The following is a 25957-nucleotide window of genomic DNA, read 5'->3' on the forward strand; positions in this document are numbered from 1 at the left end:
GCAAGCCGAAGGGCAACCGCAGCTCCCTGGCTCCTAGCCCCGCTCGGTAGCCTGATCCAAAGCCCTTGGTGTCTGCTGACATGCAATCTGATCAGAAAGCAGCAGTCTGTTCTGTGAGCCTCTTTGGTAAGTTGTTAAAATAACAGCCTTGCAAAGTCCCTGATCAGCTCAAATATGCGGTGATACCAGAAATATGCCCATGAGTTAAATGTTTCTTCATTTAACAGGGAGAGAACGCGGCCCCACGCAGAGGAGAACTTGATAACCACTTGGTACAGGATTAGTTTTCCCACCTGTCTTTTTAAACCAGCTAACTATTTTAACTCAGTGAGAAAATATCTGCTAAAATATTTTCCAGGTAAAACCATCCCTACTGGTGAGGAATGTCCCCAGCTCTGCTCACCTGTTGTGAGTCTGACAGTTCTAAACTACGTGAGCGTGAGCTGAGGTTGTACAGTTCTCCAGCACGGTGAGGCCTTGGTGACACACATTGCAAGCTGGCTCTAGTCCATAATCTTTGGGCCCTGCTTCTACTTTCATGTGAGTGTCTGGCTGCAGATCTACGCTTTCTGCACAGTGGGGACGCTTGCTTTGAGTGCTGAGGATATTCGGTTTCAGCCCTGTGAGTATCAGTGGTCTCTCGCATGCAGCTGCAGAATTATTAGATGTCTTTAATTAAGTCGGTGAACTCTGCCAGTGCAGCAGATGCCTCCATTAACTGCTCAGCCACAGGCATTTTGCAAAACAGTAAAGAATGGGAGTGCACCAAAGGAGAGAATTGCTCTAGCTTTGATCAGTGTCCCCTGCAGCACTGGGCCTTCAAAGGGAGGCAAAAAGCTCCCTGCCTTACAGTGTGCTAAGAAGCCCTGTCCTGCAGCGCATGGCCGAATTGGACGGCGCACTTGAGTCTTGTCAGACGCACCTACAGCTGCTTCTGTAAGCCATAGTTCACCTTCCTTTGCTTTATTTCTTTTTAACAGAAAGTGATCTTACAGCCCAGGCTGGCTATGAGAGCAGCTCTGGAGGTGAACCAGCGGTGGAGAGGGAGGGCGTCGTGCCAGCAGGTAGAAGAGGCAGTTCTCCTTGGGCCGAGGGTCCCGTGGGAGCTGAGCTGCATCCCCTGTTTGCTGCTGGTGGGCTCCGGGGAACAGGAGGACAACAGGACAGTGTCAAAGAAACCCCTGATCTTGCAGTCAGTTTCTTCTCTGCTTGCAAACAGCTGAGCAGGGCCCTGAATGTTTGCAGATTGCAGTGGGATTTCGGCAAAACAGAGGCAGGTAAGCCTTGAGGAGCGATTCAGAAAACTCACTTTCCAGTACAATTAACCCTGGAGGCATTTAAAATCTACAGGCCTGTGAAGCTCCCTCAGTCCTGATGACCAGTGCTGAGGAAGGCTCAAAGCCCCCTGCTCGGTGCAGCTGGGCACCCATCTCCTGCCCAGTTAGGCAGAGTTTAACAGGTCCCGTCCCTGAGGCACGGTGTAAACCTCCCTGCCACCCTCAGCCAGCGCCGACTGCTTTTGTCCCGGCAATCAAAACCAGCCCCAGAAACATCCCTTGAGCCTGGTGAAAAGCTCTCCCTCGAGCCATAGGTGACCAGCCTGCTGAGAGGGAGAGGCTGCAGCCCCCGTTTGCACATCCCAGGAGGCGAGGGCATACGCTGGGACACAGTCGTGTGTGCCCAGGGCTTGCCTGGCACTGAGATGCTGCGGGAGGCAGTGAAAGACTCCCTGGGACCACGTAAGGGCAGGAAGGGCAGCAGCAGACCAGGTATGTGCTGGCTGCCCGTGTGTGTTGCATTAACAGGAGCCAGATGTACCTCAGGTGAGCGTTCTGGCCAACCTGCCAAGGCAAAGCACTTATCCACGCTCCTAGCAATGAGGGAGTGGGGTTCAGTTCCGAAGAGACCAGCAGGACCATTTTGTGCAGCCTCCATCGTAACACCGGCCAGAGGCTTCCCCAATGAGCCACGCACCACCCGGCCAGTTAAACTCCATCCTCCCGCGCCTTTGCTTTGAGGGAAATGGTGCTGTGGGTGTGCAGGTGGGGAGTATTGTGTAAATGCATATGGAAACAGGTTTGGCAGCCCGAGTGGGGGACAGGGCAGTGCACAGGGTAGGAGCTGCTCACCTGTACATGCTGTTTTGGTGGGTCTCAGCCTTGTGCCTGGCTCAGCACTGGTGTGAGTGGTGAAACATCCCAGGGCCAGCAACGCTGCAGGGAGCTGGTCCATGCTGCAAGTCAGGGACAACAGTCAGAGGTGGTTCAAAGTCTCAGTGCAACTCTCTGCTCTACAGTTATGACCCATATCCCTTGTTTTTACCCATAAAGTGCATAGCTGATCAGGGCGATACACCTGCAGCTTGGTTGTTCTTAAGCTCTTTTTGTTGGCAAGAAGCAAATGATTCTCTCAGCGCATCTTCAGGAGGGTGGATGCCTCTGGGATCTATCCCAAGGACAGACCTCAAAGGAACTGTCTGGGAATATTCTGGAGAACCCGGAGAAATAAGTATTTTTTTGACTACTTCTGACAAAGAGCTATTGAGTATTATACAAAGATAAGTGACTATGAAAATGCCCGGTTTGATTTCTGTTCTAACAGAAAGCTGACTTCAACTCTCTTAGTACTGAGCAGAGGGGCAATAAAAACACAATTTACTTTCAAACATGACAGGGAAACAAGCCCACCACTACACCTAGGAAACCGAATAATGTAGCTCAAGATAAATCCAAACTTTAATTTTGGTCTAAAGATATGATTGTTGGAAAATCACAGTACACTTTCATATACTTATTAAGCAAAATTATATCTACTGATTGTTTTACAAAATGGAAGACAAAGTTTACCAGTGTTTTTAAAATCACAGCATGCTTAGAAATAAATGGGTTTCCTGATTAGATGACCTGAGAATAAGTAGCAATGAAGAATAAAACACAAACCAAGAACTGCCTGTGCCGTGGGCCACGTGTGCAAGCAGCTCGGTCTCCTGCTCCAGTGACTCTGGCACTGCAGGGACGATCTGTGTCCACCTGCCTCATGAAATAGCCAAGAGCCGCACACTTGTACCTGGTCATGTCATCGAGCCTGCTTGCCTCCATCTCACGTTCCTTGGAAGCTGCTGTATGGATGCCTAGATCCCATTTAACAAGCCCGGTGGGGTCTGGAGAGGAGCTCTGCAGGCCCTGGAAAGGCAAGGGTGAGAGGGGGATGCTCCGAGGAGCTGGCTGGCCTAGGAGCGCCTGGCACCGTGGCCCGCTGGCATTGCTCATCCCTGCTGGGACCCAGGCTGGCTTGGCCGGGACTGGGCACTGCTCGTGCACTTGTGCTCCTGCTGCTACAAGATGCCTTTGAAAATCGGTTAAATCTCGTAATGTGCCAAAATTTACGGCAGCGCACACCTCGGCGCGGCAGAGCTGGTGTTCCCGGCGGAACACAGCTGCGTAGGGCGGCCCGAGGGGTGACCGCACCTCTGGCCGGGGACGCCGCGATCGACCACCTCGCTCCGGGAGCGGCTTTGCCCTTGGGTCACCGCCGCTCGCCCCCGGGTCTGCGCAGCCCCCGTCCCGGCTGCAGGCGGGGGCCGGGGCAGCGGGTGGTGCTGAAGGACGGGCGGAGGGGCGGCAGCCCGCCGTCCCGGGGTGGGGCGGGGCGGGGAGGAGCCGGCGGGGCGGGCGGCCGGGCTCTGCCCGCGGCGCTGCCCCCCGCGGCGCTGGGCGGGCGGGCGGTCCCCGCTGCGGCTCGGCTCCTTCTCCTCCTCCTTCTCCTCCTCCTCCTCCTCCGCCACCACCACCTCCTCCTCCTCCTGGCCGCTGCGGCGCGGGGGCTGCGGGAGGAGCGGCGGCGCCATGAGCGGGGCGGCGGCGGCGGCGAAGAGCGAGAAGCTGGACGAGGCTCAGGCGCTGGCCCGCAGCTGCGCGGGCAGACCCGACTTCCAGCCCTGCGACGGGCTCTCGCTCTGCGCCACCCACAGCCACGGCCGCTGCTTCCGCCTCCACTGGTGCTGCCACCTGGGATGGTGCCACTGTGAGTGAGCCAGCGCGCGGCCCCAACGGTCCTAACGGTCCTAACGGTCCCCGCGCGCGGCGCTGCCCCGGGTCCGCCTCACCGCCCCGTCCCGTCGCGGTCCCCGCGGAGCTGTCCCTGCCGAGGCGGCTGACGGCGGGGCGGCAGCGCGGTGGCTTCGCGGCCGCAGGGGAGAGCCCGGGACCGAGCCTGCTGCGGTGGGACCCCAAACTTCGGGGCCGGTCCCGGAGGGGTGGCCGGGCGGAGCAGCGGCGCGGCTGCAGCGGCGGGTGTCCGGGAGAGTTACCTCAGGGCCTGGCGTCCGGAGAGCCCTCGGAGCGCGGTGTCGGCCGAAGGGTGAGCTGCTTGTGGCGCTGGCTGCTGCCTTCGCCGCGGCTGCTGCGTACGGCTGTCCTCTTCACCGGCTACTTCCTTCTCGGTTCTAATTATTTTCTTTTTGCAGTCATCCGGTTTAAAATCTTTTGAGTAGAGAAGTAACTGCTTTAGGAGATATATAGCAGGTAGCTACTGTTTCAAGATCGAGTGTTGATCCGACTCTGTTGAAACGGCGCCTGACTTTAATATCTGTATTCAAGATACTGATGTGTATAATCATGGAGGCTGGGATTGAACCGTGGATGTCCAAACATAGTTTGATGAATAATTAATCACATATAGCCTTGAAGAGCAGGCTTTTCAAACAGCGTCTCGGTATGAGGTCAGGAAATGGGGATGGAGCCGTGTACTTGGGTCGCGGTGCGTTTCGGAGATCTTAAAGCCTGGGTGGTCGGGGTTAAAGTTGGACCCTTATGCGAGGGTTGCTTGATGCTGCAGACGATGTCCCATGCCTCCTGACATCCCGTTCTCCTTTTAAGTCTGTCGCCAGCTTTCCTTGTAGTTTTGTCTCCTACGTGGATTCCCCCTCACACACGCTATTTGCAAATTTGCTTAATGGGGAAAAAAGGGCCTTCCTAAAAAGCCACCTTTTATTTGGATGAGAGCTTCTATTTGGGTCAGCTACACATTCTAGGAATTTCGCCTTGATTTGGGGTTCCTTTGAAATCAGAACAATGGGGGTTTTTTTCTGCCTATGCCCTGAAATGAGTACTGTGTGGTGGCACAACTGGCTGTGTGAGAAGGTGCCATAGTCACCTGCTGCATGGGGACAGGGATGTCTCATTGGCATTTCACTGATGACACAGAGGCCCTCAAATTATGACCTAGATATACTCTTCTTTTCCAAAATTTCTCTGGTCTCAGTTATTTGGTCACCATCAAGATATATGAGCTTATGAGCACTCTGAAGTACAGGATCAGAGCTCAAAATGGTGTTTATAAAGTGGAGATGTTACCTGAAATCAGTCGGGGATGGTCCTGGGAAGGGGAGGTCAAATGCAGAACTGGGAACACCTGGAGAAATGAGATTGTGGAGAAGCATCTGGGGATTAAGATGGATCGCAAACTAAGTGTGCGTCAGTGGCAGGAGGCCTTTGTGGTAGAAAATCCAAAACCAGAACCCGAGCCTTCACTTGGGGATGCATTAACAGGAACATTGCAAGCGTGCAATTTAATTAGTCTCTTCAGCTCAGTAATGATGAAACCAGACTGATGGGCTTGGTTTTGAGCATTACGCTTTAAAAAGCTGTAGGAGAATTGGGGAGGTTCTGTAGGAAATCGCAGTGATCAGCTTAGAAAATAGGATTTACAAGAAGGTGTAAAAGCAAAGGGGTTGCTGGGGCTGTAAAAGATTGACGGAGGGAGGGGAGATGGGCTTTTCAAAGTGTAAAGATAGCCTTGCAAAGAATGCTATGTTCTAGTCCTTCTCTATACAGACTTGGAAGATAACCAGTTATCCCTTACTGCAGCAAGGAAAGTTCAGGTTTGGCTATTAGAAAACATTTTAACCAGGAAGAGAAATGAAGCAAGGGAACAAAACCTTTAAGGAAGGCTTAGATTGGTGTCTCTTAGGAGTTACATGGAGCTGATTCCCTCTTGGAAGGACCAGTTGAGATCCCATCCAACCCTTAGCTTCCCTGTGGCAAGCATAAGATTTAAAAATAATTATAGCTTTTGCAAGAAGTACAAACTTCCTTCTTAAGTCCTCCTTTATGGCTAAGGAAACTTTAAGATACATTTGCCCCGTGAAACTATGATTTTAAATGAAGCAAGTCACATACCTCCTTTTCTTCTTTAATCTTCTGAAAGCCACGAAGAAGTGCGCTCCCTTCCTGCCCCCTTATTTCCTAATGCAAATTTCAGAGCTAAGGATCCCTTTGTATCCTGCTCCTGCAGAATGAGTTCAGATGGACTTAAAAGGAGTAAGAATGAAGTCTATAATGGAAAACTGTATAGAGGTCAGATATGTAATTAAACAGTGTTGGGAGTTATCTTCCATAAACTCAGTGCTGTAATACTGACTTGGGAATCCTCAGAGAGTTCTTGAAAGTGGTTCTCTCTGACTCTTAAGAGCTGTATTGGGGTACAGGAAGCTCTACATCAATTAAAATGGCCTTTGACGTATTATTTTCCATCAGTGTCCAAGGTCCTGGAGAATGTCAACTCAGTTAAAGTGCACTTACACTGAAAAATTACAAAAACTTACCCCACTACAATGAGTAGATTGTCTCCTCGTGTGTATTCAGGATCACATCTGCTTACTTCAGTGACAGAAGCAATTTAGCGTTGCAGAGCCACTTGGCTATAGAAGTAATAATTGAGAAAGAACCTAGTCTGAATTCCCCAAAGCCATTTTTGTTGGCACACTCTGAAGTGAGCAGTACTATAAGCGCTCTCTTTACCTTCGATGTTTCTCTGTCCGTAAAAATAGCAATAATAGCTGGCAGGCAAGATCACAGAGCCTGTTTAGCGTATCCAAACAGTTCCGAGAACCTCAGGTGCTGTGGATATCTGTATGACTTCTGAGTCTAAGCCTAGGAGCTTATTTCGGGTCATTTTCAGTCTGTTTTGGGTTTGGTGGGGAGCAGATTTCCCTATGAGATGGGAGGTGGTTCTCTAATGTGCCCCTGTGCCTGCGGAGCTCTGAACCCAACTAAACCCTCTGCGAGCAGGCACGTGCAAAATGTGCGGCACCAGTGGGCTTGGGGAGGCTGCAGATGGGAGGGCTGGCACTGGAGATGCCTGGCTCTGTGGGCATCGGGGCTCCGGGAGAGCAGGCAGCACCTCGTATCCTGCTGCCATAGATGTCTGCAACACCCTTCCCCTGCGTGCTACCAGATACCTGCGCACTTGCCGACTCCTGTCTCCACGCGGGATGAGGGCTCAAGCCTTCGAGTCCTCTTCCCTGCAGAGAAGAAGGTGTTGGCCCAAGAGGTGTTTTGACTTCATTCCCTATGTTTGTCCCGGTACATGTTTCTCTTGCTTGCACTGCGCCCTTTTAGTCTATCCCTACGTGCATTCCCCTTCCCAGAGCGACAGCCACCCTGTTCACCTTCCTCCCCTCCCCTCTGACAGCTTTGTGGGGTTTTGTTTATTAGAGGCAGGTTGTGAGCCTTAAATTACTCGGATCTACTTTTTCCAGAGTCAGAGAAAGCACACGCTGGCAGCAGGTCTGCAGCAAGGTGCCTGCCTGCCTTTCCTCACCTCTGATTTCCACTGTGGCTCTGATTTGCATTGATGCTGTCTGTGAGGCTGCTGGCTGTGTGGTGGTACCTGCTTCTGTCAGGAGGGATCACATCCTTGGGGTTACATCCATCCTGACTGTGTTTTGCTAATTTTACTTCCTAAGAATTAGCTCACCAGAGAATGCATCACACTTGATACAATTACAAGCTTGGCTTCATCCCCAGACAATGCAAAAATAGGGTATTCTGTTGCAAGTGTGTTCATTTTTTAATCTGAATATCTTGCATTGTGTTAAACACCTTGCAAAACTCTCAGTATGTTATGTTGCAGTTATCAAAAATACAGTATGAATAATGGTTCCACAATACTCATTTCGCAACAGTTGTATCGGTAGCTAGTAATTGTGCTACCTTGTATTAGCCTTTATGAGATTTTTTTTTTTTTTTTTCCCTGGTTCTGCATCAAAAAAACCCAGGCTTTTAGTTACTTAAAGCCTCTTGCATATCTTACATTGAAAAATAAATGCAGCAAATAAATTTCAGTTCCACCACTTTTGTGAGATTCAGCTGTTTGGACTCTTTACAAGAAAACAAACTGAGCATGGGTTAAAGCTGTGAGGTCTCCTTTGGGTGATCAGAAAGGGAAAACAGTTGCTAGGCTCAGACACGTAAAAGGATTGTGGTGGCAGTATAGGTTTTAAAAAATACAAATGCTCCCCCGCCCTTGCGTTTTGCTAAGTGGTGTATAACACTTGCAGGTGTGCCTTGAAATAGCTTCCTGCTCCCTGGTGTGCATCACGTAATTATGGGACTGTTACACCCTGAGTTTAGATCCAGACCTGGCAGTTTCTGCATGAGGTCAGGCAGGCTTGGCAAGAAACCCAAGAAACTGTCATTCCTCGGCCAAGTGGAGAAAATGGGTTTATGCGATGGGTGGCACGCCACGAAGGGCGTGCGTTTTCTGGGTGGGTTTGGGGAGAAAGACTTCTCTGATTTTGGCCGCGCCAGCACGTATTCTGGGGATGCAGAATCAGAGTATATTTACATTTCATCTGCCCGCTGAACAGGGAGACCAGGGTTTCTCTTCGTTTTCAGAGCAAGCTCCATCGCTTCCTCATTGCGTCTGTTTTACGGGCGTCTGCAGGTGCCCCCGAGCCAGACCAGCCATAGTTGTGGGTCTGCGGTCGGTCTCTGCTGTGTGCTTGGGCAGTGAGAGGTGATGATCCATCTCCCACAGCTGCTGCTGGGGAATGAAGCAAGTCAGCACGGTCACTGCACCTGTGTGCACTCTGAGCAGATACTTGTTTCTTATATTCTTCTCTACTTCAAATACCAGTGGTTTATTCTTATAACATTTTTAAATAAAACCATTCATTTTCTGTCTCACAAAACTGGTGAAAGCTCTCTGTCGAGGCCAGCCTTGATTATACCTCTTCCAGAGCGAAAGATGTGGTGTTGTGTGGCACATCGCATCTCCTACCTGTCCTCTGGCAGCGTACACACCCTGGCCCCACGCGCCAGGTGCTGGTATTTTCCCCAGCTACATAGTGATGTGTGCAGCATATAAGTAGCTCTGTGCACACAAGTAGCATTTCTGCAGTGTCTCTCCCACCTCTCGAGCGACAGAAGCTATCAGCAGGGGCTCTGCCAATCTTTGAAGCCCGTGTAATTATTCAGACCCCGGTCTGCCTGTGGGAACTGTAAGCAGGGAATGAGCAAGGCAGCCTTTCTTTCCTGTAACAGACCACTGGTAAGTGAGCTAAAATGGTTATTGAAGGTATTCAAGTGCACAGTGACAGAGCTTGGGGGTCTAAAGAGGAGCTGTGTCTGCTTGCCAGCCAGCTTCTGTTGATCCCTCCATGTTAGAGAAGCAGCTACAGCCCTGGAGGGGCTCCTAAAACAAGCCCTGGGGCACTCTGCAGCATTGCATACATTGTAGATCCCCAAAAGCCTTGCTGGGGGGTATTCTTTGTGTTGGTTTTTGGTGGCTATGAAACCCTCTGCCACATCCAGGAGAGAGCAAAAGGGCAGTAGCGTATCAGTATCTCTGGCTGCGAAAGGTGATGTAGACTGGAACTTACTGGAAGGAGCCAGCCTGGCACTGGTGATGGCAACTTAAATTTCCAGCAGTGCTGTTCCACAGGGCAAAACTATATTCCGGTGATTGAGTTGTTGGATAAACATAAAAAGGGAGTTGTAACATGCTTATGTTTTAAATTCTGATACTGGATATTTGGAGTTGCTCATACATTTCTCTTTGCGGAAAACTGTCTAAACAGGAATGGAGCAGCGGGGCTAGGAACTCTGGGGCTGGGTGTTCTCTGAGAACACGGCTTGTCTTGGTGGGAGGATGATTACAAATCCCAGGAGAAACAGGCATTTTTCATTTCTTTGGCTGTGAAAAGGATTTGAACATGCATCCAGTTTAAGTCCACGTATCTGGACAAAATGTTTGTGTACAAGCAAGGCATTATACTGAGCACCAGGCAAGTGCTGCAGAAAGGGGGATTTTTCAGCTTGTAATGGGAAAAGACTTTTAATGAGGCTTTGCTGCCTGTGGCTGTGCAAGATCTTCTCTTCACCTGTAGTTTGAAGAGCTATGATATTCTAGCTTCATTTCGCTAAGCTGCACACAGTGAAGGAAAGAATGTCAGCTTAATATATTCTGAAGTGTAACTCTAAGGGAAAACACTTCTCTGCCAGTTTTTATGGGCGCACCATTCTGGACCTGGGTTGCGTTTTGTTGGTCTGATTTTAGTTATAATCTGTAAATCACAGTATGAATGTACTATCGATGCTGTGTCTCAGAAAGAGAACCCCTACATGTAGCTTCATCATACCCAGTGGGAACATCAGCATCTTCGAAAGAACCTGCTGGCATTCATTTTGAAATCCTGACTATAATGCAGTTATGTTTAGAGACATGCATGTTCTATTATTATTATTAACAAAACCCCTGATATCACTTAACAAGAATAGACCACAGGAAAATCTTTGAATTCAAGTTACTTGCTGTAAATACGTCTTATAGGACTAGCTCTTCTATGCCTCGTACAGGATTGAATAGAAATTGCTGCACTTCTTTCTCCAAAAGCCCTGAGAAAAAGGGGCCTTGTGTACCAAAATGCTTTCTGCCAGCCAAAAACTCGTTTGTTATGCATGACTCTGAGGCTGTGTCTTGTAATCTGTCTATCTGAGGGGCATGGTTCACAAAGAATTACGTCTGCTTGCCCAAAACTCAATGATACGGTGGTAAGAACTTCTGAGAGTTGCAGATCAATGACACCTCTCCTCTGTAGCTGCTCGCAGGGTTAACCTGCTCTTTTCATGAAGCCTGCTCAGGACCAGCCTAAAATGAGGAGGCTGTAGATGGTCCCTACCAGAAGCAAGTACTTCTGAAGGAAAAGTTCATTAACGTTGTGTCCCGTTAGCTGGCGCGGTTGTCTGTGAATTCAGGATGTTGTGAACATCTTTATGGTGAAGGCTGAGCCTTTCCTTCTGCTCAGAGGTCTTCGTTCTGGTAAAAGGCTTCAGGCACTTTTCTCACTGCAGAGTAACAGCTCAAAGATAAAATTTGTCCTGTAGTCAGTGCCTCTGGCAAGCGTGTGGCTTGCTTCCTGGACTCTGCAGGTGAGGAAATCTGTTTGCCAGCTTGAATTTGCGAGCGTGCTTACTCTGAATGCCTAAATGCAAAAGTGTAAGACTGCAGCGCCTTCTAACACATTATCCTTACTCTTATGATTGCTGACGGATGTTTCATGTGTCTTCAGCTGCAGCCCATGGTCATATCCTTGCATTGCCCCATGAGACAGAGTCACGAGATCGTCATCTTCATGGTTTCCATCCTGCAGGTCTGTGGAGCTGACTGTGTGCTCAGGCTTGCTGGAAGCACTGAAGAGGGCTTTCAGGTACTTGGCATAGGACCTCAAATTTCCTGGCAGCATCTGTGTGATCATCAAGAATATGGTGAGCAGAGCTGGGCTGGTAGAGAATGGACATCTTGGGGCATTTTTATGTAACAGCTCTCAACATAACCAACGCTGCCTTACACTTCATGACTCACTTCAAGCCTTAGTAACTTAGTTCTGCGCGTTGGTAAGGCTATACCAGAAAATTATGTTTCTGTGAGGGACAGAAAAGCAAAATGCTTTGCTCACAAACATTGTAAGATGTTCCAGAACGATTGCTGTAACAGTGTGGGCTTAGCTGTTGATGGATGGCACAAGCTTATACTAATGTAAAAAGCTGGTTGACAGTAGATTGGGTTCCAGGTAGTGTGTATATATATGTATCTAGATCTCTCTCTGTGCATCTAAAGTGACTCTGTTTTAGTGTGTTGTGGTTTTTATTCCAGCACCTTCATGAATTTATCTGTCCACAAGATACAGAGTCTGTTTTCATAATGACTTTGATTCTTCCACTAATCAATTTTTATGTAGTGGCTGATCACAGAATTCAAGAAGTGCGGTCAGTGCAATTTAGAGAAGTTTTTGCCAATAGTTCAGTATATTCACATAGAAGGAAGTCAAAAACCTACTGGAAAAGTAAAATCTGATTGCTTGGCAACTGGACCTTGTTTTTAATCTACTTTAATTTAGGCAACATAACAGTTGGGATTTATATATAACCTATGTTGTAAAACAATTGCAACAAGAGGCATGCATTTGTACTCTTGCTCTCGCTGGTGGCTGCAGAGCTTGAGAGCCCGCACGCATGTTCTCAAAACTGCTTGTTTTGCTTGTGTACTTGCACCCAGCCCTGAAACCTTTCCCTGCTGTGCCCAGCGAGAGCATGCTCTGCTTGTCATCCCTCTCGCTGCTTGACGCGTGATGCCAGTGCCAGAGCACACCTGCAGCTGTTTCAGGCAGGGTGCTTGGCTGCTTCACACTTCGTGCTGTGTGGCTGCCTGTGTTGTTTGGATTTCAGTGCTTTGCTCATCCTGAGCCACATTCCAGGGGTTTATACTCACTCACAAGTGCCTCTTGTCCCTGGTGAAAGGCTTGGACACCATCAGTTGTGTCAGCGTGGACTGATCAGCTCTTGCAATCTTCTGCAGTCCACCAGCATTAGCCTGTTCATAGGCAAGGCAGGCAAAAGGAGGCACTCACCTTTTTTTTTTTGTTTTTCTTACGCTGTGCCACCAGATCTCAGCATTCCCCAGCTCTGGTGCAGTGGGCTGTTGGCTCTCTTGATGTGAAACCAAGGGTGATGCTTTTAACTCTCTGCCAGTATTGGCTTACACTGCCACAGCAGCAAGTGCTGAGTTTGCTCCCACCTGCATTGTCCAGCTGCTCAGAACCATTTGTTCACAGTGGCACTGTGTGACATGATGGCCCACCTCCTCTGCCTCCAAGGGTGGTGCTTGGTCTTTTATTTTTTCATGCAGAGCATTGCTGGATCCCACACCCCTCCGAGGGAAGGGCCGGCACCTGTACCTGCACACATCAGCTCCGCGTGGTGACGTATTCTGGGCATAAGCAGGGAGAGTAGTCCTTTAAATTCTCCAGAAGTGGGTTCGGTAGAGGCTTGTAATAGAAATACAAAGATTGGTTTGAATGAAGTATGAATGGAAATGTGTGTAGATAGGCACCAGAAGCAGCAATAGGACAAGGGTTAAAGGAACGATAATAAGGACACTGTTCTCAGTGATGAAGTTGAAGAATGTGTTGTTTGTCAAGCCCAGAAGGCTCACGCTCTGGTAAGGCCACCGCACAGATGACTTGTCAGCAGGAGACCCTGTACTCTGACAACAGGAAGGGAGCACACAGGTACAGCACATCATGTATGCCATTGTTTCTCCTGTCAACCCACCAGGAAAACAGGCTGTAGCCATAAAGATCCATCTAAAGCTACGAAACCCAACCTCCTGCCTCAGCTGTCCGTCCAGGCTGTCTCCTGTGGGTGTAGAGCATGGGTCTTTGTTCCATGGTACAGGCCTTTGGTGAGGACTTTCCGTTCGAGAACCCATGAGCTGTTCTGCTTATTTGAGAATTCACAGGAGAACGTTCCCACTGCATACAGGGGCTCACGAGGGGCCCCCTGCAGCATGTACTACGCACCTGGAAGAAGACTGTAACTTGTCTCTCTAGTGCCTGTGATTTCTCCATACCGTTCTCATTTTTTAGGTAGCTTCTGACACTGATCTGTGCTTATCCTTGTTACCATATCAGCACACTGACTGTCTGCATGAAAATGATGGGATGCTGAAGCTTGAGCAGATGGTGCACAGGGATGGTTTTGTAGAATAAATATTTAGCACTGAGCCATTTTTTGCTATCTTCTCTACTGAATTTAAAAAAAATATCTAGTGTAAGTTGGGGATAAAACATTTTCAAGGAAATGCGCAAAGAGTGGCTGTTCTCCCCTTTAGGGGGTAGCTTTGTAAAGGGATGTTGGAAGGCAAATATCCTTGGGTTTAGAGCTCGGGTTGGGGTAGCTAGCGCTTAGCTGCTGTGCTCCTGGAGGTACCTGAGACAGTCTGCTACGCTTCCCATGCCTGCGCTGTGGGGCATACGTGTGCCCTTGTAACCCAGGGTGGGGTTAGCAGTACCTGTGAGAAGTCACACACAAGAGCTCCTTTCGGAACGCACTTGTGGTGTGCATTGTCATTCACGGCTTTTTTGGGTGTCAATATTCTGTGCCCTTACAATGGGGAAGCAAATATGGCCCCTTTAAGAGGGTTTATGGCCGCACAAAACATTTCTCAAGCCTCCAGCATTGCGTTTTCTTTAAGTCTGGTAAATCCATGTAAGAAATGAGAGGAAAGAGCAGGGATGATAGAAGGAAGCTCCAGGGTCTGTTTGCATTTAAGAGTCACCTGCTCTTAAGCAGACGTGCACAGAAAACCCTGAAAGGCTTAGACAGCTCGCAGCATGTACAATCATGATCCTTTTTGTATTTAAAACAAATCAAGACAAAAGGACATTAAAATACAAATTAGATGAAGAAAAACTTACTGATTTTTCTCCCCCCCACCCCCCCTTTCTTGGTTTCCTGTGAAAAGCTTATGGCTCATCAAGTCAAGGGCTGTCACAGCTGTCTCTCGCTATACAGCAGTGAGAGGGAACACCTCTCCTTCACAGGAGAACTGGCAACTGTACAAAATCGCTGCTGGCGGAGCCGCTGTAGAAACATTGCTAGACAGGTTCTTTTCTGCGCTTGGATGAGGTCGGGAATGGGATGGATTTGTTAGTGCTCTGATGTAGGTGTTTTCTGGGAAAAGGTGCTGTTTGTAATGGTCGCTTCAGGTCAGAGCCTGCTGATGTTTCCTGGTGTGTTCCCAGACTGCTAAGGTCCTGCGGTATGACTTCTTTTTCTTTCGTGGTGGTGGTGGGGTAACTGGTGTTCCTTTGCAGAGATGGCTTGTGTCCTTGGACTCTTCTTTTATGATCTCTTACTGTGCCTTCTAGCTGTGCCAGAAGTACTGGAAGTCTTCTAGTGCAAACAGAGCATCCTGCAATTTGTTTGAACAATCTTGGTGCTTTTTCAAAGTTGTTCGGAAGTAGTGCAGGGCAAAAGTATCACTTGCATTAAGGTGCCGCGTATCTTTATCTACGAGGCTCCTTCAAAGTCAACACGAATTTTAGCTATGCTTCATTAAAATAACCAATAGCACAGTTCAGCTCTACTTGAGCTTGTTCTGTAAATCTGACAGTACCTCAGTGTCCTTTTCCTCTGGTGGCTTATTCCATGTCTCATGTTCCCAACACAGCCCGTGAAGTTTTGCTAGATACGACATGATGGCTATTCCGTACAATACAAAGAAGTGGAAACTGGGTTAGCAGTGGGGCTTTTGGGTTTTTTTACATGTGCCATCTACAAACGTACTCTGGGTTTCTCCTTCCATTTGTTCTCGCCCCTCTGGAAAAGCTATTACTGTGCTTTAAGCTATTTCAAACTATTGTAGTCCTTGGTGAATATTTATGGTTAGGGCAGTCTTTGTTTGCAAAGGTTTGTTGTCCCAAGCTGCGCATATAACTGGAGAGAGAAAAGGAGGAAGGCCAGAGGCAGTCATTTTGTCCGCTGGTGCAGCCTGCGGGGCTGGCAGGCAGCCTTCTACTCTGCTGAACACTTCTGAAAAAAGGTGTGGTGAGTACCTCAAGCAGGCTTAGGGTGCTGCGTGCCCTTCAGTATACATCTCCAGATTGTGGGCAGCGAGCTTTGCTTCAGGCTGTAAAGGAGGAAAACCCTTCATCTGCCCTCACTTTCTGCTTTGTCAGTGGTGAAAGGATACCCGGTTCCTTCCCATGCACGGGCTGGGGCTGCCCGTGGGCTGGTCTGTCTGCCACCTGTGCCACCCGCCGCCCCGGGGATCTTGGAGAACCAGCTTGGTGTTTGACAGTTTATACTTACTTTGTCCTTGGGCTACTGTGCCAATCCAGGCAGCAGCTTGTAGCTGTCATCACCTACGAGACAACTTCATTTAGACGTCAGAGGGGTGTGCATCCAGTCAGCTCTTCCTAGAGACAGCCTTGTCTCTCCTGCCACACTGGTGAGGTATGAAGCAAGTCCCACTGGAACAACGCTTGGTAGTTCTCCATCTTTTAGCTATGAAGAAAGCCAGCGCTTGAGAAGCTGATCTCCAAGGTTTCCTCAGCAGATAACGTGGAAGAGCCCGTGCTGCGAACCACTCCTTAGGTGAATGCAGAATCCCTCCAAGCTAATGCTGTCTCCTGTTACACGTGCATTATGAATACTTGTTTTGCCTTCTCTCCTTCAAAGCTCTGTAGCATTTAGTTAGATTTTATGTTCTTCATAGTGGGACCGATTTCCCTCCCACATAAGCTGAATTTTTTGGCAGGGTTGTGTGTGGCAATAGGAGAGCCTTGCATGGCTGGAGTGGGAATCCCAGGTGACTCTGCAACAAAGATCGCTGGTGCTGTTACAAAGGTGTAGCTTCAAGCAGAAACAAGTCACCAACACTTAAAGAGCAGCTCTCCACTGTTAGACCATGGACACCAACCGCACGCACCCTTTGTGCACCATTGTTTGGCGGGAACACACAGCTGCCTAAATGCCAGTCCATGTGCTTTGCCCTGTGCTGAGGTCATTGTTCCAGCCTTCCTAAATCATACATCACAGCCAAAGGCACTGAAAGCTGGTGAGGTTGGAGCCAGTTCTCCTCCAGCAACACCTCAGCCAGGTGCTTTCACTACAAGCACTCAGCTAGCTCAGGCACCTGGGAGCAGCTCCTAAGCTGTACGGGTTAAATTGAGCCAGGTTATGGTTAAATAGTGTGTGGTTAGCGGGTCTTCATTAACCCTGCTGATTTTTTAGAGACTAGATGAGCTAGCAGATTGAAGGGTATAGAAATCTTTGTCCAAGCAGCTGCAGGGGAAAGAATACATTTGAAAAAAGTTTCTATGTTTCAGTTAAAAGGTGTCTAAATGTCTTACACGCAATCAAATATATACAGTATGTATCGCCAACTTAGACTTGTAAGATCCACCACTGAAGACCCACAGCAATCTTTTATTATTTTTTGAAGTGCATTGCAATTCATGTTGTTATTTATCAGGGGGAAAAAGAAAATCCTTCAAGGTAGCATTTTGAAGGGTAAAACTTGAGAATTTGTTATGAGAAACCTCACTGCTGAAAGATGGATTTATTCTTTTCTTTTTTTTATATGCCAAGCACGTTAATGAGTGTCAGAGGTAAACTAGAATGCTGGGACGAAGGGATGTGGGAGAATAAAATGTTTAAGCAGCACCTCTGCTTATTTCATGGTTAAGTTATTTTGTATTAGCCACGGAAATTGCTGCTGTGTCTGTTTGGTGAGGATGCATGCAGACTGCTCAATTAGCAAAAAATCAGAAAGAAATGACCTCGTGGCTTGCTTCTAAAGGCTTGTATTTGGTTTTTGTAAGCAGGAAATACTATAATGCAGGTTCCAATCAATCAGCCATGTAGTTCTAGTAATCAATGCCACAAACAGACTTTATATGTATTATATGGAAGTGTGCATCTACTTTTGGGGATAAAAAATTTTCCAAGTTACCTGAGTTTGCTCAAGATCTGCAGGTCATGATAGAGCTCACTGCTCTGCTGGATTCTGCCTTAACCTGCTGGCAGGCGTCACTGGAGGCGTGGGGCCAGGCTTTGGTGAACAGCATCCATCTGATTTGGCAATAAAACCTGTATTTCTGTGAACAGAGAAGCAGGGAGATGAGCACTGCCCAGTACTTACCTCAGATGCATTTGGAATAGCTGTTTTGCAGTTGAGTATCAGTTTTTCTGTGTGCTAATTCTCTGGAGGATTTGTTTTTAGGCTTTCACAAGGATCAATTGAATAATGAAGAAATGGAAAAACAATCAGTCCTTTTTAGTTGTGCACAAACCGCTGTCACTGGGACCGCTGTGACTGGGATCAGACAAAGCTCTGCCATGTTCGTGGAGGATAACACTTTGTGAGCGGGTAGCAGCAGAAAGCGTAGGTAACTGGTGCGGGCTTTCGGTTGTGACAAATAGTTAATCATAGCCTACATACCTACTTCTGAAGTCTCTCGTTGTTTCACATTTCATCATATCAGCTGTTAGCATATGGCTGTCATGGATAATTGAGACTTATCATGACAATAATTTTGACAGAGCCTACTCTCACACATTTCCTGTTAAATACCCAGGAGAGGAACGGGCTCTTGTTTCCCCGAGCCCTTTTGCCACAGTGCTGGAACTACAGAGCCAGAACTGTGACACTTCCCCAGAGGAGCTATTACAGTGCTCAAGAGCTTCCCAAACTTCTGCAAATGCAGCAAACTGCTTTTCACAGAATTTGGAGGTTTGGTTTTTTTTTTTTTGGACACGTGTTTGGCACGTGCGCTGTTTTTCCTTCACCAAATTACCATCTTCCGTGTAGGCAGCGGTGGCAAGTGACCCAGGAAACAACTTGCATTGCAATGTCTAGTCTGGCATCTGTATTTGTGCCAAACACTGTAATTTACGGGAGCATTCATCAGCGCAGCTCAATTGCAGAGTTCTTCAACTGACTTGGTTGGAATAAATAGGCAATAAATTACGTGCTAGCATATTAAAAGGAATGTATCAGAATAGGTGCTCAAAATACTATTTTATCATAAACTTTTGCCAGCTGTTTAAAGTCAGCAAAAATATTGCTGTTTATTTTAGTGGGAGTTCAATTGGACCAAGATTACAATAAGACAACTTGAGGACTTGTGCTTTTGGGATAATTGTCTGTGAAAAAGACATCCCTGCCAATCCTGCAAGCTGCAGGGGCGGGAGGCAATCTTATTTTTCAATTTCTGCATTTCTTTCTCATAGGCTGCATCATGGTTGCTACATTTACACACATGCATTATGTAGGGTAGGGAGTTATAACCGAGGTTGTAACCACAGCTTTGTCCATCATCCAGTCTGACAGTCCCAGCTGTGAGCACCAGCACCCCTTAAAGAGGGACCTCATCATGGTTTAAAACAGAATTTTAATCTAAAACAAACTTGGCCCTAAAACTAGCTGAAACTTAACGAACTTAGACCAGAATTCTAAAGCAATGTAGAAAATTCTCTTTTTTCTGTTGGGCAATTCCTGCTTTACCCTGGCAGAGCTTGTCCTTGGAACGTGAGGAAATGGTTTCAGCCACTGAAAGGTCACACAAATAGGGATCTGAAATCCTCTGTTTACAGACTAGCCACTGGTTTCTTCCAGCCTGAAATTAGTGCCAGCAGGGCAGTTTTGAAACACGCAGAGAATTACCACATGCTGCTGCAATGGTAAAACAGCCAGCGGAGCTCCTGGGCAACACCTCATCTCCCCCTGCCACCACTCTTTGGAAAAACACCAAAAAAACCCCTCAAAAAGTCAAACTGATGAATTAAAGGTTCATCATTCAATGTCAATGCTACCTTGGCTTAGATCCCTGGCTTTCTTCTCCCAACATCCCCCAGCCTTCTGCCAGCACGTGGTGGCTATTTTAAGTGGAAAAATATAGTCCTCTTGTGCAGATACCTTTTTTTTTAAAAAAAAAAAAAAAACTTGATCCTGTTAAAATCTTCACCAGGGCCTTCCCTGGACACTTCAAATAGAGGTGGCACAGAATTGAGTTGAGAAAATTTTTTTCACTAATATCTGTTTTTTTATGGTTGGTTGTCAATGGAATGAAATAGGAGCCCACACAGAAGCACTCCAAATATATGAATAAATTCAGCGTCGTGGTTTCAGGCAAGGGTAGGCTGCATTTCAGCTTCCGTGAGCTGAATTTTATCAGATGCTATTCCGTCCAGCAGCACGCTAATTGGCCATCTTGCTTTGCAAGACAGTAGCATAGTTAATGTTCACTAATTTCAAAGAAGAATTTCTGGAGAACACAGATGGCGGGAAGCCATGGGCTGCTGCTGTTACAGCAGGTCTGTCTACCTGCCCCAGTGAGCTTCCCAGGGAAATTGTGTCGGCAAGACCGGAAAAATGCCTGAGATACCCCATCTCTCCGTGACTGCCAGAACGAAAATCTCTGCGCTGCTGCTCCAAAGGGCACCAGAGGAGGAAGAGCTTTGCTCTGCCTCTGGTTGAAGTGCTCGTTTGATACTAGCACTTCATTCCTGAGTCACAGCGAGTTTAGGAACTAGACCATGGTACGTTAAAAAGATGGTAGGTGGAGCAGATCTCTTTGTATTTTCTGCCATCCAGCCATAATCAAACAGGAGGGAAAAAAAGCTTGGTTTATTTTCACTGAGCTTTTCCAGTGGCTCTGTGAACAATTATCATTCCACAGATTGTAGGAAAAAAGTGCTTGATGAGGTATTCGAGGGGAACCGGTCAAATCTATTCACAGAATGTTCTTTTCCCCTGCCCACCCACTGCCGCCGTCTCGCTGCTCTCAGTCTGGCTCGCTTGGCTGTTCTCTCCCGTGGCACAACAGGGGTGGGCTTTTCCCTTCAGCGCATCCCTCTGAGCCTGCGTTCTGCGTTTGCTGGCCTCGCAGCGTGCCTCTCCCACGCTCCAGGGCTCCCCTGAGCTCTTCTTTCGGCTCTGTACTCTTTGTGGCGTTTCCTCTGTTCTCCCTGTCTTTCGGCGATCGCGGTTTGAAGCCCTGGCGGAAGAGAGCAGCCAACTTTCACACAACCTGTTTCCCTTCCGATACCAACAGCGCGGCAGGGGTGGGAAAAGCCTTTTCCAGCGCTCGAGGTTTCCCCTGGTGACGTGCTGGAGCTGGGCTGGCAATGCGCAGCCCGTGCGTGGGCCCTGGCTCGTCGGGGCTGGCAGAGCCAGTGAACACCCCAGAGGCTGCTGCAGCCAAGAGTTGGGATCTCTCAGCCCGTCCCATTGCCAGCACCTTCAGCAGACGGCTGGGGCACCGACTGCCACGCTGGCTGGGAACTTGTTGCAGTCAGAGCTCTTCCCACGTCTGGGAAGGAGCCCCAGGCTGAGGATGGGATTTTTTACTGCAGGGAGGCATGGCGGGGGGAGCGAACCCTTCCTTGGGGAGAGGAAAGCCCTTCTCTCCTGCCGCTCTCCCAGGCCATGCTCAGCCTCCCTGAACAGAAATGCAATCATTGCTCCGATTTTCCAAAGGAGCAGATAATTTGGGGGACAAGGGCTGCACCTACCTCTGAGCTGCAAACACAAAACCGTGTGGCAGATCTCATCACAGCGCAGCCAGATTCATTAATGCAGTGAATGGTGGCTTTCTGCTCCTTACCTGGAGAGCTTCAAGCATCAAAACAGTGCTTTGATACTTCTTCTGCCTTTGCAAAGCATTATGTGGAACTCGTGCATCAAAACTCTTCCGAGAGCCCCACCACTTGCCAGCCTTCTGGAAGTTTGTGCTTTCATAGCGTATGAGCCCCTAGGGAGACATGAATCTTTCAGAGGCTTCATGCAAATAAAATACAAAATTTTACAGTCTTGGGCATAGCCTCCGGTTTCTCATTTTTCCTAACAAAGTACTGATTTTCTGCTCTTTTATTTATTTCTTTTAGTAAAGATTTTCAGTTCACACTTGGTTCAGCTCTATATAACCAACATAATCCTATTTTCTTACTGCTTAACCAGATAATCAAGATGCCAAAAGCATTTCTATGGCTTGGGAATTCCCTTATTTTCTGCCTTAAAATTCTAATGGCAGTCGTGTACGAACCTCTGGTTTATAATACAGACAATCACAATTTAGTCCCCAGAAAAAAAAGAACATGGAAATGCATGCGGAGCGACTCATTGTAATTTAGAATAATAACAACAACCTAATAAAGTTTAGATCATTGTAGCAAAGCTGTAAGCTAGAACTGCTCTATGTTCAGTGGAAAAAAAAAATAATCTCTGAGCATCTTGTGAGTTTTCTTTCCCCTAGAAAGGGGTGCAGGCAGATTTGCTGTCTGTCTCACTTCTTAGCTATGGAGTTGTGCGCCAGAGTTAATTTTCTAGAATTGGTGGCATCCTACAGATGCCTTAGAAGCAGGGACAGGGAGAGGAGTGGGACTGAGGTGAGGAAGGTTATGCTTACCTGCAGTATTAAGCATCAGAGCATCCACACCAGGAGAGGACTGAACACCTTGAGGCCACTGAAAACAGAGCGGCTGCTGACTGCACGGAACCATTGGTTATTATTAACAGCCAAGGGCAAGCACCGTGTCATCAGTTTGTTTCTAACTTAAAGATAACGATCTTTAAATGCTGCTTTTCTGGTTTCCCCACAGGTAAATATGTCTATCAGCCCATGACACCTGTGGAGCAGCTTCCCAGCACCGAAATACCCGTTCGCCCTCGGGAGTCTACAAACACCATCCAGATCTCCGTTTCGCTCACCGAACACTTTTTGAAGTTTGCGCCTGTCTTCCAGCCCCCTCTGCCCCCCGATTCCCCGCAGTTCTGCACGATCGCAGACCTCTTCATTGACAATTACCGCGTGAAATGCATCAACGGGAAGATGTGCTACGTGCAGAGGCAGCCTCCCCCCGCGCCCCACAAGATAAAGCCCGAGGAGGTCCCTGTTCGCAATGCCTTAATCACAAAAGAGAGCAATACACCAAAAACAGATCACTGCTCATCCCCTTCCAGCTCCGAGGACTCCGGGATCAATGCAGTGGGGGTTCACTACATGGAGTCGTGTGACGAGGACACGGAGGGGGTGGCCGAGCTAAGTTCAGAGGAAGATTACAGCCCGGATAGCAGCTGGGAACCAGATGAATGCCCACTCTTGTCACCCTCGCAGTGCGAAATGGAAGTGATTGAGACTATAGAAACCACTGTGTGATCCGACAAGTTGGTATCAGATGAGTCCAGTTCCCACTCAGTAATGTTGCTTTTGTAGTATTTATATTTTCTGTTTTTTCTGACAATCCCTTTTTTCCAGTGCACTTGATATTTCAGATTCCTCATGGGAGTGCGGTCACGGGACTTGCATATTGGTGAACTAGCAGCAGCCTGAGCAATTTTAACAAGTTCTCAGCCTGATCAGATCTCCCACGTCTGCACGTAAGGTAGTGATAAATCTTAAGACTTTTATAGCTGAAATAGGCCCTTTTCTTGGTCTGGGTTACATCACATACTACTTCTCATACACGGATGCGCCACTCGAGATGTTTCCATCTGTCAGGATGTTTGCAATGGACCTTCAAAGCACAGAGGGTGAGCTGGTGCAGCACGCCTGTGAGCAGCAAAACCAAGTTGCCCTTATTCTTTCTCAAACAGCTACGCGAGGTGCGGCGACAAGAGGCTCTTTCCGTCTCTGTCTGTCCTTGCACATTGTCCGTCCTTTTCTCTAGTGCTGGTGCGACCCTTCTCGAAGGCTGTTGGCACCATTCTTCCGGCAGGTTGGTATGGCAGGCTAGAGAATGCACAAAGTGCCTCCAACTTTTCTCCAGGCTATGCACCGAGCATCTGCTGAGTTAGGTCAGGCTCTGAAGTCTCCTGAGAAGGCAAGCGTTGCTCTGGAGGGGGATCCGTTGCCTGGATCCAGCTGGTCCTTTTTCTCTAGATAGATCTCGGGAAGGGGATCTGGCTTTTGCAGCTCGGCAGGAGGGGGAGCAGGCAGAGATGAAGCGCGGCCGTCTAACCAAAACCGTGCTAGACTGGGGTGTAAAGCGATAGGCGAAGGAAGTGACTACCTCCAAACACACAAAATCCACCCTTGGCTTTGCCTGCTGCTTCCTCCTGTGCTGTTTGGTGCCAGACATGCGCGCTCAGGACCAAACGGCCTCAGGGCCTGCATTTGCCTGAATAACAACAAAATTAAAAAAAAAAAGAATTTTATCAGCCACACCACTGTGTCGGCAGAGCTTGGGGACAGCACGGAGGTGCCCGCGGGAGGTGGCCCACGGGCTCAGTAGCGCGTGTGCTTGTTCAAATACAGCCTAAGGGCATTCTAGCAGAGAGAAGCAGCTTTGGCTCCCGCTCCTTTGCGCCCAGTTCAAGAGTGGATTCTGAACAGGGGTTTCCTCACAGAGCTGCTAACAGCGAGCTGTGTCGCTGGTGGTTTGGTTTCAGCCCAGCTTGACAGAACAAAAATTTCGTTCTCAGAAGATTTCAGTCAGCTTGAATCAGTTGGAGTCAGTAATAACTGTGTTTTCGACAGCATTACTGAATTTCTTTGTGTATTTGCTGTTTACGTTTCAAAAGTCACTGGTGAATATAAGGCTGTATAAATGTGTACAGTTTAGTGATTGATACTAGATTATAGTCTGTGTTATAGGATGGCTCATCACTCTCACCGTATCCTGACAACGTATTACTAATTTTATACACTTTGTAATCAGTATGTTTAGAAAACGTTTAGGCAACAGTGTGTGTCTGCGCACATGCGCGTGTGCTAGGAATTTACCATAAATGGTTAAAGTAATACTGTACTTTTTAGACTAACACTTTCAGACAAAAATAATAGGTTTTATAGTTTTGATGACTTAAAGTGCAATGCTTGTTAAATGAGGAACTCGGGCCATTGCATGAACAGATACATTCTCACAAGGCACCTAAAAAATACTGAGGGCATTTAAATGAAGGCCGTAGTAAAACTAAATAGGATTTATTTATTTTTTAAGGGCAGAGTTGTCTTTCTTGGTTAACTAAGGTTTCTAACAACATTTTAGTGTCTTTTGACCATTCAGACACATTTCATAGGTGGAAGGAAGCATTATATATAAGCCTACAGCATTTATTCATATTTAATCTTTCAATTATAATCTGAGTGGAGAGCTGAGAGCGCTCACTCCGTGCCTGGCCTGCCCAAGCTTTCTTCCTTCCCGGGAGGACGGGGTGGGCTGACAGACGCACCCTCCTCAGGGACCAGCCTTTCCCGAGGACAGGGTGCTCCTCCGCAGCTCTCACTGCGCGGAACCAAGCACAGGAAAGGCCATCGGGACCCTCTGACTTGGCAGGAGCTCACCTTGTCCACAAGGCCCTCCTGCTGTTAGGGGGCACCGGCTGTGAGCGTAGTGAAATTTGGTTGGGTATTTATGACCAAGACTTACCATAAGATCCTGTGGTCTTGCAGGTTCATATCACTGTCGTCAGGATACGTTCTTTCTTAACTGTAAGTGATTAGCAATATTCACAAGCTGTGAGTGTCTCCTACCCAGGATTTGTTCAGATGTCTTAAGCACAATAAGCTGCCTCTTCCTTCTGTTGTACCTGTAAAACGTCAGTGGAGCAGCCTGGTGTGGGACAGGGCGTTTCAGCAGCCGGCACAGTGGCAGGTTTCTCACTGTGCTCCATCACACACCCCAGTTCAGAACCACCATTTCTTTCTTTGCACAAACACTGGCATGGACATGCTGTAAGAGACGTACCCTGGGCTCGTTGCTCCACTCTGCCAGGGAGAGGTGTGTATATTTCCTCTTTAATAAAATACTGAACAACTGAAACGCTGCTTGTCCTAACTGTGTATTTTCCATACTAGCGTGAAACATTCTTATATTTCCAGCAAAGGAAGGGTCATTTACGGCTTCAGATGGCAGCACCTCAAACAGGCACCCAGTGCTAGGCAGAGCAATAGAATAACCAGGTGGAGCGCACCAGGCCCATCCCCACCATGTCTGGGCACCTGGTAAGTACTGGGGCTGGCGGGCAACCTCACAGCCCAGTTCTCACTTGCCAGTAAAAGAGCTGCCCTAGTCAGGGGGGAGGATAGCGGGGAAGAGGGCTGCAAGCCCAGGCTGACGTCTGGCAGAATTCAGCTGGCTGGAGCCCCTTGACTTACCTCTCACCAGGTTCATGTGTGGCTGCAGGCTGGAAACATCAGTCCGGGGCACCATTTTGTAGTTCTTAATGCTCATGGGGAGAAGGTGGGCACGCCAAGCCCCAGGGGGCACAGGGCTGGCACTGCTCCCCAGCCAGGTAGGCTCTGCACAACAGCCAGCGCTTTTGTGTTCCTTGGAGGCAGCAGCGCTGCCCCGTATCCCTGCCACCCAACGTGAGCTCTGCCATCTGC

At 48.2% G+C, this 25957-nt stretch overlaps 1 protein-coding gene and 2 long non-coding RNA genes across 5 annotated transcripts; 1 reads left to right on the top strand and 2 right to left on the bottom strand.

The window, feature by feature from the left end:
- Positions 1-2128: 2128 nt before the first annotated feature.
- Positions 2129-6483, bottom strand: LOC142602887 (uncharacterized). 2 transcript variants are annotated; one of them, XR_012836700.1, is made up of 5 exons: positions 6180-6483; positions 5355-5412; positions 4310-4481; positions 3067-3182; positions 2129-2233 (listed from the first exon to the last, which is right to left on the bottom strand). It is a non-coding gene; the product is annotated as an uncharacterized LOC142602887 (long non-coding RNA). The 2 variants fall into 2 exon arrangements; XR_012836699.1 differs by lacking the exons at positions 5355-5412; positions 6180-6483 and having other exon boundaries at positions 4310-4626.
- On the top strand, positions 3653-25391 carry C9H3orf70 (chromosome 9 C3orf70 homolog). 2 transcript variants are annotated; one of them, XM_075760766.1, is made up of 3 exons: positions 3653-4023; positions 11354-11549; positions 22230-25391. In XM_075760766.1, the coding sequence occupies exons 2-3, from the start codon at positions 11363-11365 to the stop codon at positions 22784-22786; spliced, it is 744 nt and encodes a 247-aa protein (XP_075616881.1). In that variant the 5' UTR covers positions 3653-4023; positions 11354-11362; the 3' UTR covers positions 22787-25391. The 2 variants fall into 2 exon arrangements, with proteins under 2 accessions (XP_075616881.1, XP_075616880.1); XM_075760765.1 differs by lacking the exon at positions 11354-11549 and having other exon boundaries at positions 3659-4023.
- LOC142602888 (uncharacterized) lies at positions 19570-21256 on the bottom strand. Its single transcript, XR_012836701.1, has 2 exons — positions 21144-21256; positions 19570-20626 (listed from the first exon to the last, which is right to left on the bottom strand). It is a non-coding gene; the product is annotated as an uncharacterized LOC142602888 (long non-coding RNA).
- Positions 25392-25957: the final 566 nt, after the last annotated feature.

Source organism: Balearica regulorum, chromosome 9, assembly GCF_011004875.1.
Source record: "Balearica regulorum gibbericeps isolate bBalReg1 chromosome 9, bBalReg1.pri, whole genome shotgun sequence".
Classification (NCBI taxonomy): domain Eukaryota; kingdom Metazoa; phylum Chordata; class Aves; order Gruiformes; family Gruidae; genus Balearica; species Balearica regulorum.

What these genes read in the sequence shown, in the direction of transcription:
- C9H3orf70 (XM_075760766.1), top strand. Translation starts at nt 11,363, where the DNA reads ATGGTCATATCCTTGCATTGCCCCATGAGACAGAGTCACGAGATCGTC. An exon ending in GTGTGATCATCAAGAATATG is followed by an intron (nt 11,550 to 22,229) that starts GTGAGCAGAGCT and finishes GTTTCCCCACAG; the next exon opens with GTAAATATGTCTATCAGCCC.